At 45.2% G+C, this 11363-nt stretch overlaps 1 protein-coding gene and 1 long non-coding RNA gene across 2 annotated transcripts; one reads left to right on the forward strand and one right to left on the reverse strand.

Moving 5' to 3' along the window:
• The first annotated feature begins 2530 nt into the window (after positions 1-2530).
• LOC148782334 (uncharacterized) lies at positions 2531-3403 on the forward strand. The gene is made up of 2 exons (XM_088864616.1): positions 2531-2788; positions 2906-3403. The coding sequence occupies exons 1-2, from the start codon at positions 2531-2533 to the stop codon at positions 3401-3403; spliced, it is 756 nt and encodes a 251-aa protein (XP_088720742.1).
• Positions 3404-6589: 3186 nt separating this feature from the next.
• On the reverse strand, positions 6590-7831 carry LOC148782335 (uncharacterized). Its single transcript, XR_016055137.1, has 2 exons — positions 7652-7831; positions 6590-6980 (listed from the first exon to the last, which is right to left on the reverse strand). It is a non-coding gene; the product is annotated as an uncharacterized LOC148782335 (long non-coding RNA).
• Between the last annotated feature and the right edge of the window lie 3532 nt (positions 7832-11363).

Consider the following 11363-nt stretch of genomic DNA (forward strand, 5'->3'; position numbering starts at 1 on the left):
TCCCTGAAATGGTCACATCACTCAGTAGTGACCATGTTTCAGGCTTACATGCCGAAATCAACCTCGAGGGAATGACTTTCCATGTCTCTGTGTCCACGTCTGATAAAGGCAAGTACTTAAAAAGCCTCTTTAAGTTCAATATAGGTGATGACCCCAAAAGCTACCTGGCTCGATCCAACTTGAGTGATGACCCTAAAAGCTCTCGCCCTTCTTCTATCCCCGATTCTTCAAACCCTTCTTCTCTCATCTCGTCTCTCTCAGCAGTCACTGTTGAATGCCCAGACTTTGAGGGCCTTAAAGAGGGGCATAAAAGCTATAACACCAGTCAACACAAACACAAGAAGATAAAGAGAATGATAGTGCAAACAGTCAAATTCTTGACAGTTGCTGACGCATTGACCTTCAGGTCGAAAAAGAAGCCCCTCCTCACTCCTGAAGAGTTGATTGAGCAGTACCGACACCCGAGACCCAAAAGTCTTCATGGTCCCTTGAGCCTAACCCGCAGCAGCAATGGAGAGATACAAAAGGGCAAAGCTACTTTTCTCATGAAGCATGCCACATGTTGCAAGTAACTGAGGGAATAATCAATGACAGCCAGATTGATCCATGCTCCAACCGCTCATGCAAAAACCAAAACTCTTCAAGTACCCTGGTCCGCCACTGATACCATACCCAAACACTCCAGCCAATCCACCACCCCTCGTCAAATACCAGGGACCACCATTAGTTCCCTATCCAAACCCATCCCCAACATTCCTCCTCAAACTTCACCAACTCCAATTCCATCTCCACCTACCCTGGTTGTGTCAATAAACTAGACACCGTCCACTCCTTCCAGGCCATCTAATCAACCCACACCTACCTCGACTGCGCAGTCAAGCAAGCCTGCTCTGCCCATCCTGGCTGCACAATCTAGCCAACCCACACCTGCTCAAACTAACCTGGCTATGCAGTCAAACCAGCCTCCATCCACAAACAACCTCGTAAATCCGTCTCATAAAGACCAGTGGCGAACCCTAGAGTTCATGAACCGGATGATGACAAAGTCGAGTGTGATTTGGTTGGACACTTAAAGACTTCTGACTTGAGCTCTCACCGACCCATCCAGGCTTCTCTCCCATATTCTGTTCCCCCGTTCCTTGATACCAATCCCTCTCAAGTCACATGAGGAATCGAAGTAATTGTTATGCCTTGCACTATCGAGACCCCGGTCGAAGTGAGGATGACAATGGAGTCAATGACTTTTGGTCAAAAAATGGAAGCGTCGAGATCAGGACCTCTGATCCTCCAATGGCTGATGAAGTAGGGGTCGAAGAAGAAGCTCCTGAAATACTAGAAGATGGCGGACAGGCCACGACTAATGATCTAAAAGAGATAAATTTGGACGATGACACCGACTCGAGGCCGACTTTCATTTCTGCCATTATGTCACTAGAAGAAAAGGAGTTTGCCACTTTCTTATGAGAAAATCGAGATGTCTTCGCTTGGAACTATCATGAGATGCCCAGTTTTGACCCTCAGGTTGCAGTCCATTGACTCGGTGTTGATCCTTCCTTTAAACCCATGAAGTAGATATCGAGAAAATTTCAACCTGACCTTGAAATACAGATTGACGTCGAGGTGAATAGGCTCAAAGGAGAAGGCTCCATCTGAGAAGTCAAATACCCAAGATGTTGGCCAATGTCGTGCCAGTCAAGAAGAAGAATGGGAAAATTAGGGTATGCATCGACTTTCGCTACTAAAACGTCGCGTGCCTGAAAGATGATTTTCGCTTCCCTTCACTAAGATGCTCATCAATTCCATAGCTCATTGTCAAGCCTTTTCCTTCATGAATGGGTATTCAGGATATAATCAGATAAGAATGGCACCTTAAGATGAGGATGCTACTACATTCTTGACTCTGAAAGGGGCTTTTTGTTACACAATGATGCCCTTTGGACTAAAGAACACAAGTGCCACACACCAGCGAGCCATAACTACTATCCTTGACTATATGTTGCACAAAGAAGTAGAATGTTACATTGATGACCTAGTGGTAAAATCGAGAGAAAGGGAGTCCCACATCTAAGACCTCGAAAAGGAAGTCCCACATCTGAGACCTCGAACGAGTGTTCAAGCATCTTTGTCTTCACCAGCTCAAAATGAATCCCCTCAAGTGTGCCTTCGGCATACGATTGGGGAAATTTCTGAGGTTCATTGTCAGATATCAGGGCTGGAGATTAAGCCTGTTAAGATTAAAGCAATTTAGGAGATGCTACCACTTGACGCGTCACTTGGTGCACTCTGGGCGCAACACAATGAGGAAGGGAGAGAAGCTGCTTTGTACTACCTCAATCGCAGGATGAAAGGGGCTGAGAAGAATTACCCCCCGATTGAGAAGATGTGCTTGGCCCTAATCTTGTAGTCCAAAAGCTCCGTCATTATTTGCTTGCCCACAAAATCCAGTTCATTTCACAAGCTGACCCGATTAAGTTCCTTATGACATGCCTTCTGATTGTCATGACGTTTGGAAAAATGGTCACTGCTATTAATGGAATTTGACATCACCTACGTGCCACAGAAAGTCATCAAAGGCCAAGCTCTAGCTGACTTTTTAGCTCCACACCCCTTGCCGTCAGATTCCCCCATGTCCAGTGACCTCCCTGATGAAGAGGTATTCTATGCGGAGGAACCATATGATTGGAAGATGTATTTTGATGGAGCCTTCCAATCAAAACGAGGTGGTGCTAGTGTAGTGCTATTTACCCCTCAAGTTGGCATCATCTCCTTGTCCTTCTCTCTTACAAAGGTTAGCTTGCATAATGAGGAAGAATACCAAGCGCTCATAATAGGTATCAAAATCGTTGTCAACTTGAACTTGGAGCAATTAGCTATCTTCGATGATTCCGAGTTGGTGATATGACAGCTCAAGGGAATGTACGATGTGAGAAAAGACAATCTTAAGCCATATCACGACACAGCTAAGACCTTGATGGCTCGACTTAATGACTTTTCTCTAGGGCATGTGCCTCGAAGATTGAACTCGCAGGCGGATGCCCTTGCTAAACTCGATGCGACCATGCAAAGTTCATCAAGTGAGCTTACACCTATAAGGGTGGCAAAATGGAGACATATTAGGCTGTTGGAAGAAGTTGATGCAAATGATGAAAGGGTCCTTTTTATAGAATCCCCACCTTATCCATTCAGGACACTTCTCGCCGCGAAAGAAGCCATCAAAGCAGAGAAAAGCATCAAGAAAGCCTCAGTCCCTCAGCTTGGTGAACAAAAAGTGGAATTCTTTGACCCAATGTGTGCAAAAATCAAACAAATCAAAGATTGGAGGGAGCCTATAGTCAATTTTGTCAAGCATGGTCGACTTCTAAACGCTAGTATTGAGGGCAATAACATACGAAAATCAGTTTAAAAAACAAAGAAGACTTAGCATGAGAAACTTTTTGAGGTCTTATGGGCCTACTGCACCACCACGAGAAATGCTACAGCTTCCACCTCTTACTCCCTGGTATATGGAAGCAAAGATGTTCTACCTCTCGAAGTTCAGCTCCCTTCACTTCGCATTGCCATACATCATGGCATAACCGAAGATGAGCAAGTTAAGCTTCGTTATCAAGAGCAGAACGTGCTTGACAAGAAGAGGTTCGAAGCCCAACAAAACTTAGAGGTCTATTGGGGTAGGATGAGATGAGCATTCGGCAAAGCAGTGAAGATATGCTGGTTCACTCGTGGCGAATTGGTTTTGGCCGTGCGGAAACCCATCATCATGCATGGGAGGCATAAAGGCAAGTTTGAAACAAAATGGGAAGGGCCATTTGTGATTAAAACGGCCTTCCCTAATGGAGCTTATGTACTGACTCAACTTGACGGGGCAAGAAGCCACGCTTCCTATCAACAGCCCGCTACCTGAAGAAATACTACCCTTAGCTTACGGTCTTGGAGGCACCACCCTAACTATGCCCTCAGGTCTTGGTGTACGACCCTAAAAATAAGCTACGTTCATAGCAGCATGACCTTAAGTTGGCTCCTCAAAAGACGAACATGACGAAAACCCAAAAGGGCATCATGAGTAAGAAAGTCAAATGAAAAAGAAAGAAAAAATGATGGGGCATGGTAGCACCATTAGCTACCGTGGGTAAAAGATGTCAAAAGAAAATAAAATAGAATAAAAACCGGGCATGATGAAATCTTAAAGGGGCATCGTGAGTAAAAATGAGAGAATGGCAAACATAGTGTAAGAACCATGGGCAACAGCGCCACAAAAAAAAGTCTCTCACGAGGTTTTGTGAAAACCTGAGATACTGCATACCATAAGGGACTTAACGAAAACCCGAAATGGCATTTAAGTCAAATGCATATGGAAGGTGGACATGTCCACAAAAGGGGCTCTCAAATAGCTTATCACTTTCAAAGAATTGCAACCAAATGTAAAGACTTGCACATCATGGAAGAAAGGAAAGAGGCAAGACTTGAAGCAAGGAGAAAAAGGCATTCTATTGCAAAATAAGGGTAACAAGCTGAAGGCTCACAATCTCAAAGCCTATTTCTAGGAAACAAACAAGCAAAGCCTAGAGCCTCACATTAAAAAGGAAAGAAAAGGAGGCAAACTGAGCTCAAGCACCGACAACAAAAGCAAAAGTACACGAAGATGATATGTCAATCATTCCTTGTGAGCATCAAGCTCAGTAAATACGTGCTGCCTAATTGCCAACCTATCCTTCAGCTCGACTACTCTGAGAAAGCCTACTTGCCTTACTAGCAAAGGTAAAGTGCTGGATTCTAAATTAGCCAGTGGGAAGTCAACAATTTCCTCACAAACCTAGGACAGTAAAGCCTCTATCTCGGTACTATGACATCAGAGAACGAGCATGCCAGCCTCATTGTCTCGCAACAAAATTCCCCCAAGAGAAGCATACTCTTCTTCCTTCATTGAATGAGCTTAGAGAGTCGGGTGAAAGCCTTCCCGATATGCTAAATTGCTCTTCAACTTCTCCAGGAGGCCCTCGGCATAACAAAAAATGGAGGGTTGGTCAGAGTAGAATTCAAGTAAGGGACCAATGGATGGATTTCGTGTTGGAAAAATTAGCCCCTCCAGGTTCAAGATCTCTCTCTTCAATTGAGACAATTCCTCCATGATGCCCTTGAGCTTATAAGCCTCCGGCACTCCAAAGGCTATCAGATTCGCTGCAGTCCTCTCCAAGAGCCTAGGAAGTTGCATCAACTCCTCAAGGGAAGATCTGCCAATGAGACGATGAACATCCTTCTAGAGCTCTTTCCCATACTCCATGAAGCCGATCTTGGCATTCAGATAGTCCAACCCCTCTATCTACACAGAAAAAGGGATCCTTGTAGACACCCGCTTTAAATCTGGCAAGTTCTGTGGTTTTCTTAGACCCTTAGGATAAAATTGGCTTAGTAAACCCAAAATCCATAGGTCACACAATTTACCCTGTGAGCCAGAACCATTCTGCCATCCCATAACCCAGCAGATGCCTGTTTTCACCCGGAATCCAGTAAACACGTTGTTTTCTGAAAAAAGTCATTAAAAATAGTAAAAAAATCTGTTTCGAGCCAAATTTTCTTTGAGGGTTTCGGAAGAGGTTGAGGAAGACACCCCAATTGAAAAAATCAATTTGGACAAGTTTTGGTTTGGGCGACACGGGGTGTGCCGCCCGGGCAACACAAGGTGTGTCACCCAAGTCATCTTGAAAATGCCCTATTTTACAAAAAACATCATTAAAAATAGTAAAAAAATATGTTTTGACCCAAATGTTTTTTTGTAGTTTCACAAGAGACTAAGGAACGCACTTGAAAAGAAAATTTTCAATTTGGAGCATTTTTTATTAGTGCGACATGGGGCATGCCACCCAGGCGACACGACTCTTGCAGACGCGTTTTTAGCCAAACAATTTTTACGTATTTTTCATGTTTTCAGGGTTATCTTGTGGGTGGTTTGGCCATGTGATGCTATCCGCGTCGGTCAAATCCAAATTTTAAAAAATTAAAGATTGGTTTGACCAAGGGATTTGTTGGTTATGGGATAACTTTGCCCTAACAAATGCCTCTTTCAGATGAACTCACTTTGGGTAACCATAAAAGGATGAAAAATGAGAGGGTTGAAGAGGGATGGGACTTTTATAAACTTTAGGCCAGAAGAGAAACCCTAAGAGAGTTGAGAGACCTACCCTGAGAAAACCCTAACCATCATCTTAAGCCTGAGTAAACCTAGACCTAGGGTACAACAACCCTAGGTCTAAACCATTTACAAGGTACAACTACCCTATTACTACCAGAGACTTGCTGATCCACATCTGGACCACAAGGTCAAAAGGAAACAGTTCTGATACGGGCCAGCCCTTGAAGGTTCGAGAACCCCGAGCCATCCAGCTAGGTTTGGTAATTTCTTCTCCTTCATTTCCTCTTTTCTTTTATTGTATTTATTTTATTTTGATCTGGCTTTGATTCATTCTGATTGAAAATTATGTTTTGAAATGCTTCAGATCACGCTGGCTCCGTCGCAGATCTGAGAGTAGATCTACTCATTTCTGGGCAGATCTGATCTCATATTTGAATTCGATTGTTCCCACTTTCTCTACCATTGCTTTTTCATTTACTTTTTATCAGTTGAAAGTGTCATATCTGAGAGACCTACATCGTTAGATTGCTCGATTCTGCGTTATAAACAATCCTCAACTACTCCGGAACAACACCCCCAAGGGTAAACCAAGCAGCCGTAAAGAGCACCGGGCCAGAGAGGGGGAGCGGTCTGAATGGCCCCTTCAATTGAGGTGGTCGCGATGAAGACGATGGTTCATCTGGGTTGACGCCAATAATGTCAACCGGTTTATCTTCAATCATTGCCATAGGGGACTAATCATCCTAAATGACAATGGTGTCCTCGGCAGTATTATTCCTCGCTCGGTTCTTCATTTTGGGAACTCCGAGGGTCCTAGCCGCTCGATGGGTGGACATTCGGCGAGGCATGTCATCTGAAACAGCATGAGAAGGATTAAGTCAAGGGTGCGCGAAAATTCAAATAAGAGTCGAAAGAAAAGAAGAGACATGGCCTGACAAAAATTCGGCAGCATCTGCCCTGTAAAATGGACTTTTGATGAAAAAGGTGCCCAAAAGAGTCAAGGCGCCCTGAAGGATGCCCAAGGAACTGAACTATGGGAAGCACTTGATCCAAACAAACCCCGGCAGAGCCCCCTTTCAATCAGGTGAAATCCATTCAAAATGCTGAGAAAAGGATAAAAAATACCTAAAAAGTATAAAAAATGTTTAAAAAGCATTAAGAGCACTAAAAAATGCTAAAAAAGCACTTAAAATGCTCAAAAGGCAGTTAAGATGCTTAAAGGCATTGAAAATGCTTAGAAAGTGCAAGAAAGTGCCCAAAATGCTCAAAAATCACTTAAAATTCCAAAAGGCATTTTAAAGGCTCGAAAGGCATTTTAAATGTGCAAGAAGCACTAAAAAATGCTTAAAAGGCACCACAAGTGCTAATTAAGTGTTCAAAGTGCATAACGATGAGCAAGAATGCTAGAATGCACAAAAAGAATCTTAGTGCTAGAAAAATGGCATTTAATTGTGCTAAGATAAGCACCAAAAAGAAGCATGGAAAGCATGGAAAAGAACGCATGAAGAAAGAAAAGAAGCACACCAAACTCTCGGGTGCCAGACATCGCGGCCATCGTCGTGAAGAAATGCCCGCTGCAAAGTTTCTTAGCCGCCTGTGCTCTACGCCCCTCCTTGACCACCTGCGCTCCACCCCACTTTGCTTGCTCCCCAAACTCTCCCTCACGATTTCCCTCTCTAAAAATCTTTAAAATGAGAACAATGTCTCAAATGAGGGGCCCTCAACCCTTTTTATACCCCACCTCATAAAGCGACCTTTTCCTTTTCCATTTTTGTCCTTCACAAAATCCATATCCCATCCATGTCCCAACCATTTCAACATCATTTTCAAGAAAGAAAAGGGGCATTGTGGGAAAGCAAGTGGCCAAAAGACCACATTGCCCTTGCAAATCCTCCTTCAAGCTAAAAATGGGCCAAGGGGGTCAAATAGCATCAGAATTGAACCAAGCCGGTGCCATTGCGAGTAGAAAATTTTGTTAGTCAAGAAGAACCACACTCGTAGGCAAAAAAGGGCCTTCGGTCCGGGCCATCGAGCCCAAATAGGACCCAACAGACCTTATTTTTTCTCTCCTCCCTCTTATGCACGCGTTGGGCCAGACTGGGCCGTGAGCCCGAGCCCGAGCCCGTCGTAGCCATCACCCCGCGCATCCCTTCATCCTCGATTGGGCTGGGCTGGGTCATGTGCCGGAGCCTAAGGCCCCTGCACAACTGCCGCTTGTGCAGCCCTTCGTCCCAGACTGGACCGGGCTGCCCGTGAGCTTGAGGCCCCTTTTCAGCCACTGCTTGCGCATCCCTTCATCCCCGACTAGGCGGGGCCGAGCCGTGAGCCTGAGCCCGAGGCCCCTTTTCAACCGCCGCCTACGCAATCCTTCATCCAAACTGGGCCAAGCCGGGTCAAGAGCCGAGACAGAGCCCGAAGGCCCGTCTCCCATGCGCAACCACAACATGCATTCCTCTCTCATGCGTATCATGCGTGTGTCCCTAACGCAGCCACCGCATGCACTCCTCTCTCGTTCGCATCTCTCCTACCCAACTTCCAAATGTATTCCTCTCACGTGTGTCACGCGTGCGTGCCTCCTGCCAGCATCCATGCATAAGCTCACACACCTCCTTCACCGCGAGTCGAGCCGAGCCATTCTTTGCTCAGAGCTCGAGCCCTGGTTTTTGCCTCCATTCGCCCTCGTGGCAAGCCAAGCCCCTCACATCAAGCTAAGCGCCTTCTGCATCGAGCCTGGAGCCTCACCCTCTTCATGCATGCCCCTTCCGTGTGCACATACTCCCTTCCCCGGTGGATTGAGTTAAGCCTTCCCTGACCATGTGCTACCTTGGATGTGCATCCCGTTCTCCTCAGTGGGTCAAGTCATGTCCCCGTGACCTCATTCATGTGCATGTGCCACCATGACTCACCATCCCCAATAAGTCACACCACCTCACCCTCGTCATTCCCTATACATGTGCCACCATGCTTCACCATCCCCAGTGAGTCATCGCTCACCACTCTCCATTATCTGATCTGTCAAACCACCCTAAACTATCTTTCACCTCCATATCTACCATCAAACCATTCTCACCTCATCATTCGCCATCCCCCAATAAATTACCCTCATCACCCAAAAGCTTGTTCCAACCTCTGGCAAGCAGCACCCTCCATTGTAATTTCATTCATCCTACACAAAAGTCATAAATCATTACCCCAGTAAGTCGTGTATTCCGCCATCAACCTCTCATCCCTCATAAAAACTCACGTCATTCCTCAGTGAGTCACACCCTCCATTGCTACTTCATTCATCCTCCACAAAAGTCTCAAATCATTACCCCAGTAACTTGCGTATTCCACCATCAACCTCTCATCCCTCATAAAAACTCACGTCATTCCCCAATGAGTCGCACCCTCCATTACCATCCCATTCACCTCCCACAAAATCTCACCCCTTTATCTGTTGATCAGACCACCCCAATTTCCCATCTCCATCTCGAAAACCACCATTCACTTCCATCATCATTCAAACACCACCAATTCACTGCCATTTATTTATAAATACAATAGAATAGAAAATAAAAATGAGCGGATATGGTCATGAAACCATGGGTAAAAATGCTCAAAAAAAAAGGGCATGGAGAAATTTCGAAGGGGTGCCGTGAGTAAAAATGGCAGACAGGCATAGTCATGAAGCCATGAGTAAGAGTGTTCTGCAAAGAAAAAGGGGGGCACAATGAAAACCCAAAAGGGCACCGTAAGTAAAATTGAAAAGAAAGGCAGACATGACCATGAAGTCACGGGTAAAATAGCTCAATAAAAATGAAGTTGGTGAAAACCGTTCTACGGAGCCGCTTCCCTCTTTGTTCAAGTGAAAACCGAAAGGGCATCTGAACCAATAAGCAGGTTGATGCAATGCTTTCCTTCACAGGCGGCTTCGGCCGACAATTGACACAAGAAAAGCCCGGTAGTTTAGGTGTTAGTACTTTGCTACCAAAACCAAAAAGAGCTTAAGAAAATTCCAATGGCCTGGGTCAATCCATGAGAATAACCCAAAAGTCAGAAAAATCAACAAGACAGCTAGCTAGAACTCCATGCTAAAGGAGTTCATTTTCAAGAAGTCACCAAAAACAAGAAAGTCACGTCGACAAACCAAGGATGCTCTCAAAAAGGCAGATGACTGTCAAGCCAGACCAACACCTTCCACCAACATTCAGGGTGAAGTCTCCTCAAGGTTCCCAATTGCTGTCAATCTAGACTTTTCAGGCCAGCCACCAGACACCCCTGACTAAGTTCAGTGAGATTGGGGTTCACACCCCAAAGAGACCGCCTTGGCAAAACCCCTCCCTAACCGACAGGCCCAAACTTTTCAGGACAGGCCAACAAAAAGCTTCCGACAGGACCTGATAGGATGGGGACCAAAGAGGTACTTTACTTGTCAAAACAAATCCAAACCTTGGCGTAGCATCTCACACGCCAACCAATCCCTCGACTGTCTATCCAAAGAAGAAACCATCTCTTGAACTGGGAAGAAATCCTTTAATCAAGGCCCCCACCAGAAGAATTGAAAAGAACCCATCTCTTAAAGTGCGAAAAAAGCCCTTATGCAAGGCCCCCACCAGAAGACTAAAAACTAACTGATTGGGAAGGAAGCCCTTAAGCAAGGGCCCCAACTACTAGTCAAACTTCGATTCTGACTAATTGGGTCTACAAGCCCTTAAAAAAGGCCCCCAATTGTTGGAACAAAAAATAAGGACTACTGAAGTGGGAAGAAAGCCCTTGAGCAAGGCGCCCACCAGTAGTTCACATCTCTTCTCCCCCAAAGTCTTGATGTCACTAAGTCTACAAGACCTTAAGAAAGGCCCCCAGTCGTTAAAGCACCTTGGTCATCCCTTAGGGAAGAAGCTTGGCACAATTTCCCCTTTGCCGGTTGTGCTAATGCTTGTGGTTGAGAGGAAAAATGAAAGCCGAAGGACCAATTTTGATTACAAATGTTGTCCTTCTCGCTTCTCTCGAAGCACAACATTCGTCGGGCCAAGCTGTTTTAAGGTATTTTTCAACACTTGTAACCCGAGGCGAATAAGGAGAGAGTCAATCGTGACTTAGGCCCACAGGTATCAAAATGCATGTGGACCACGGAAGCACTATTGAAATACACCCTGATCTGGAGTACAATTTTGGCAGACAATGGATTGACCCCAAAAGACATGTAGAAGTAGCCTATGACTCCTTAAGAATACCCGCCAAGTTTCATCACAAT

Source organism: Amborella trichopoda, chromosome 4 (genome assembly GCF_054954075.1).
Source record: "Amborella trichopoda isolate Santa Cruz 75 chromosome 4, AtrichopodaSantaCruz75HAP2 v2.0, whole genome shotgun sequence".
NCBI classification, from domain to species: domain Eukaryota; kingdom Viridiplantae; phylum Streptophyta; class Magnoliopsida; order Amborellales; family Amborellaceae; genus Amborella; species Amborella trichopoda.

Bases quoted from the DNA above. Each gene is read 5' to 3' on its own strand.
- LOC148782334 (XM_088864616.1), top strand. From the start codon at position 2,531: ATGGAATTTGACATCACCTACGTGCCACAGAAAGTCATCAAAGGCCAA. The intron at 2,789-2,905 runs GTTAGCTTGCAT...GTGATATGACAG, and splicing joins TGTCCTTCTCTCTTACAAAG to CTCAAGGGAATGTACGATGT.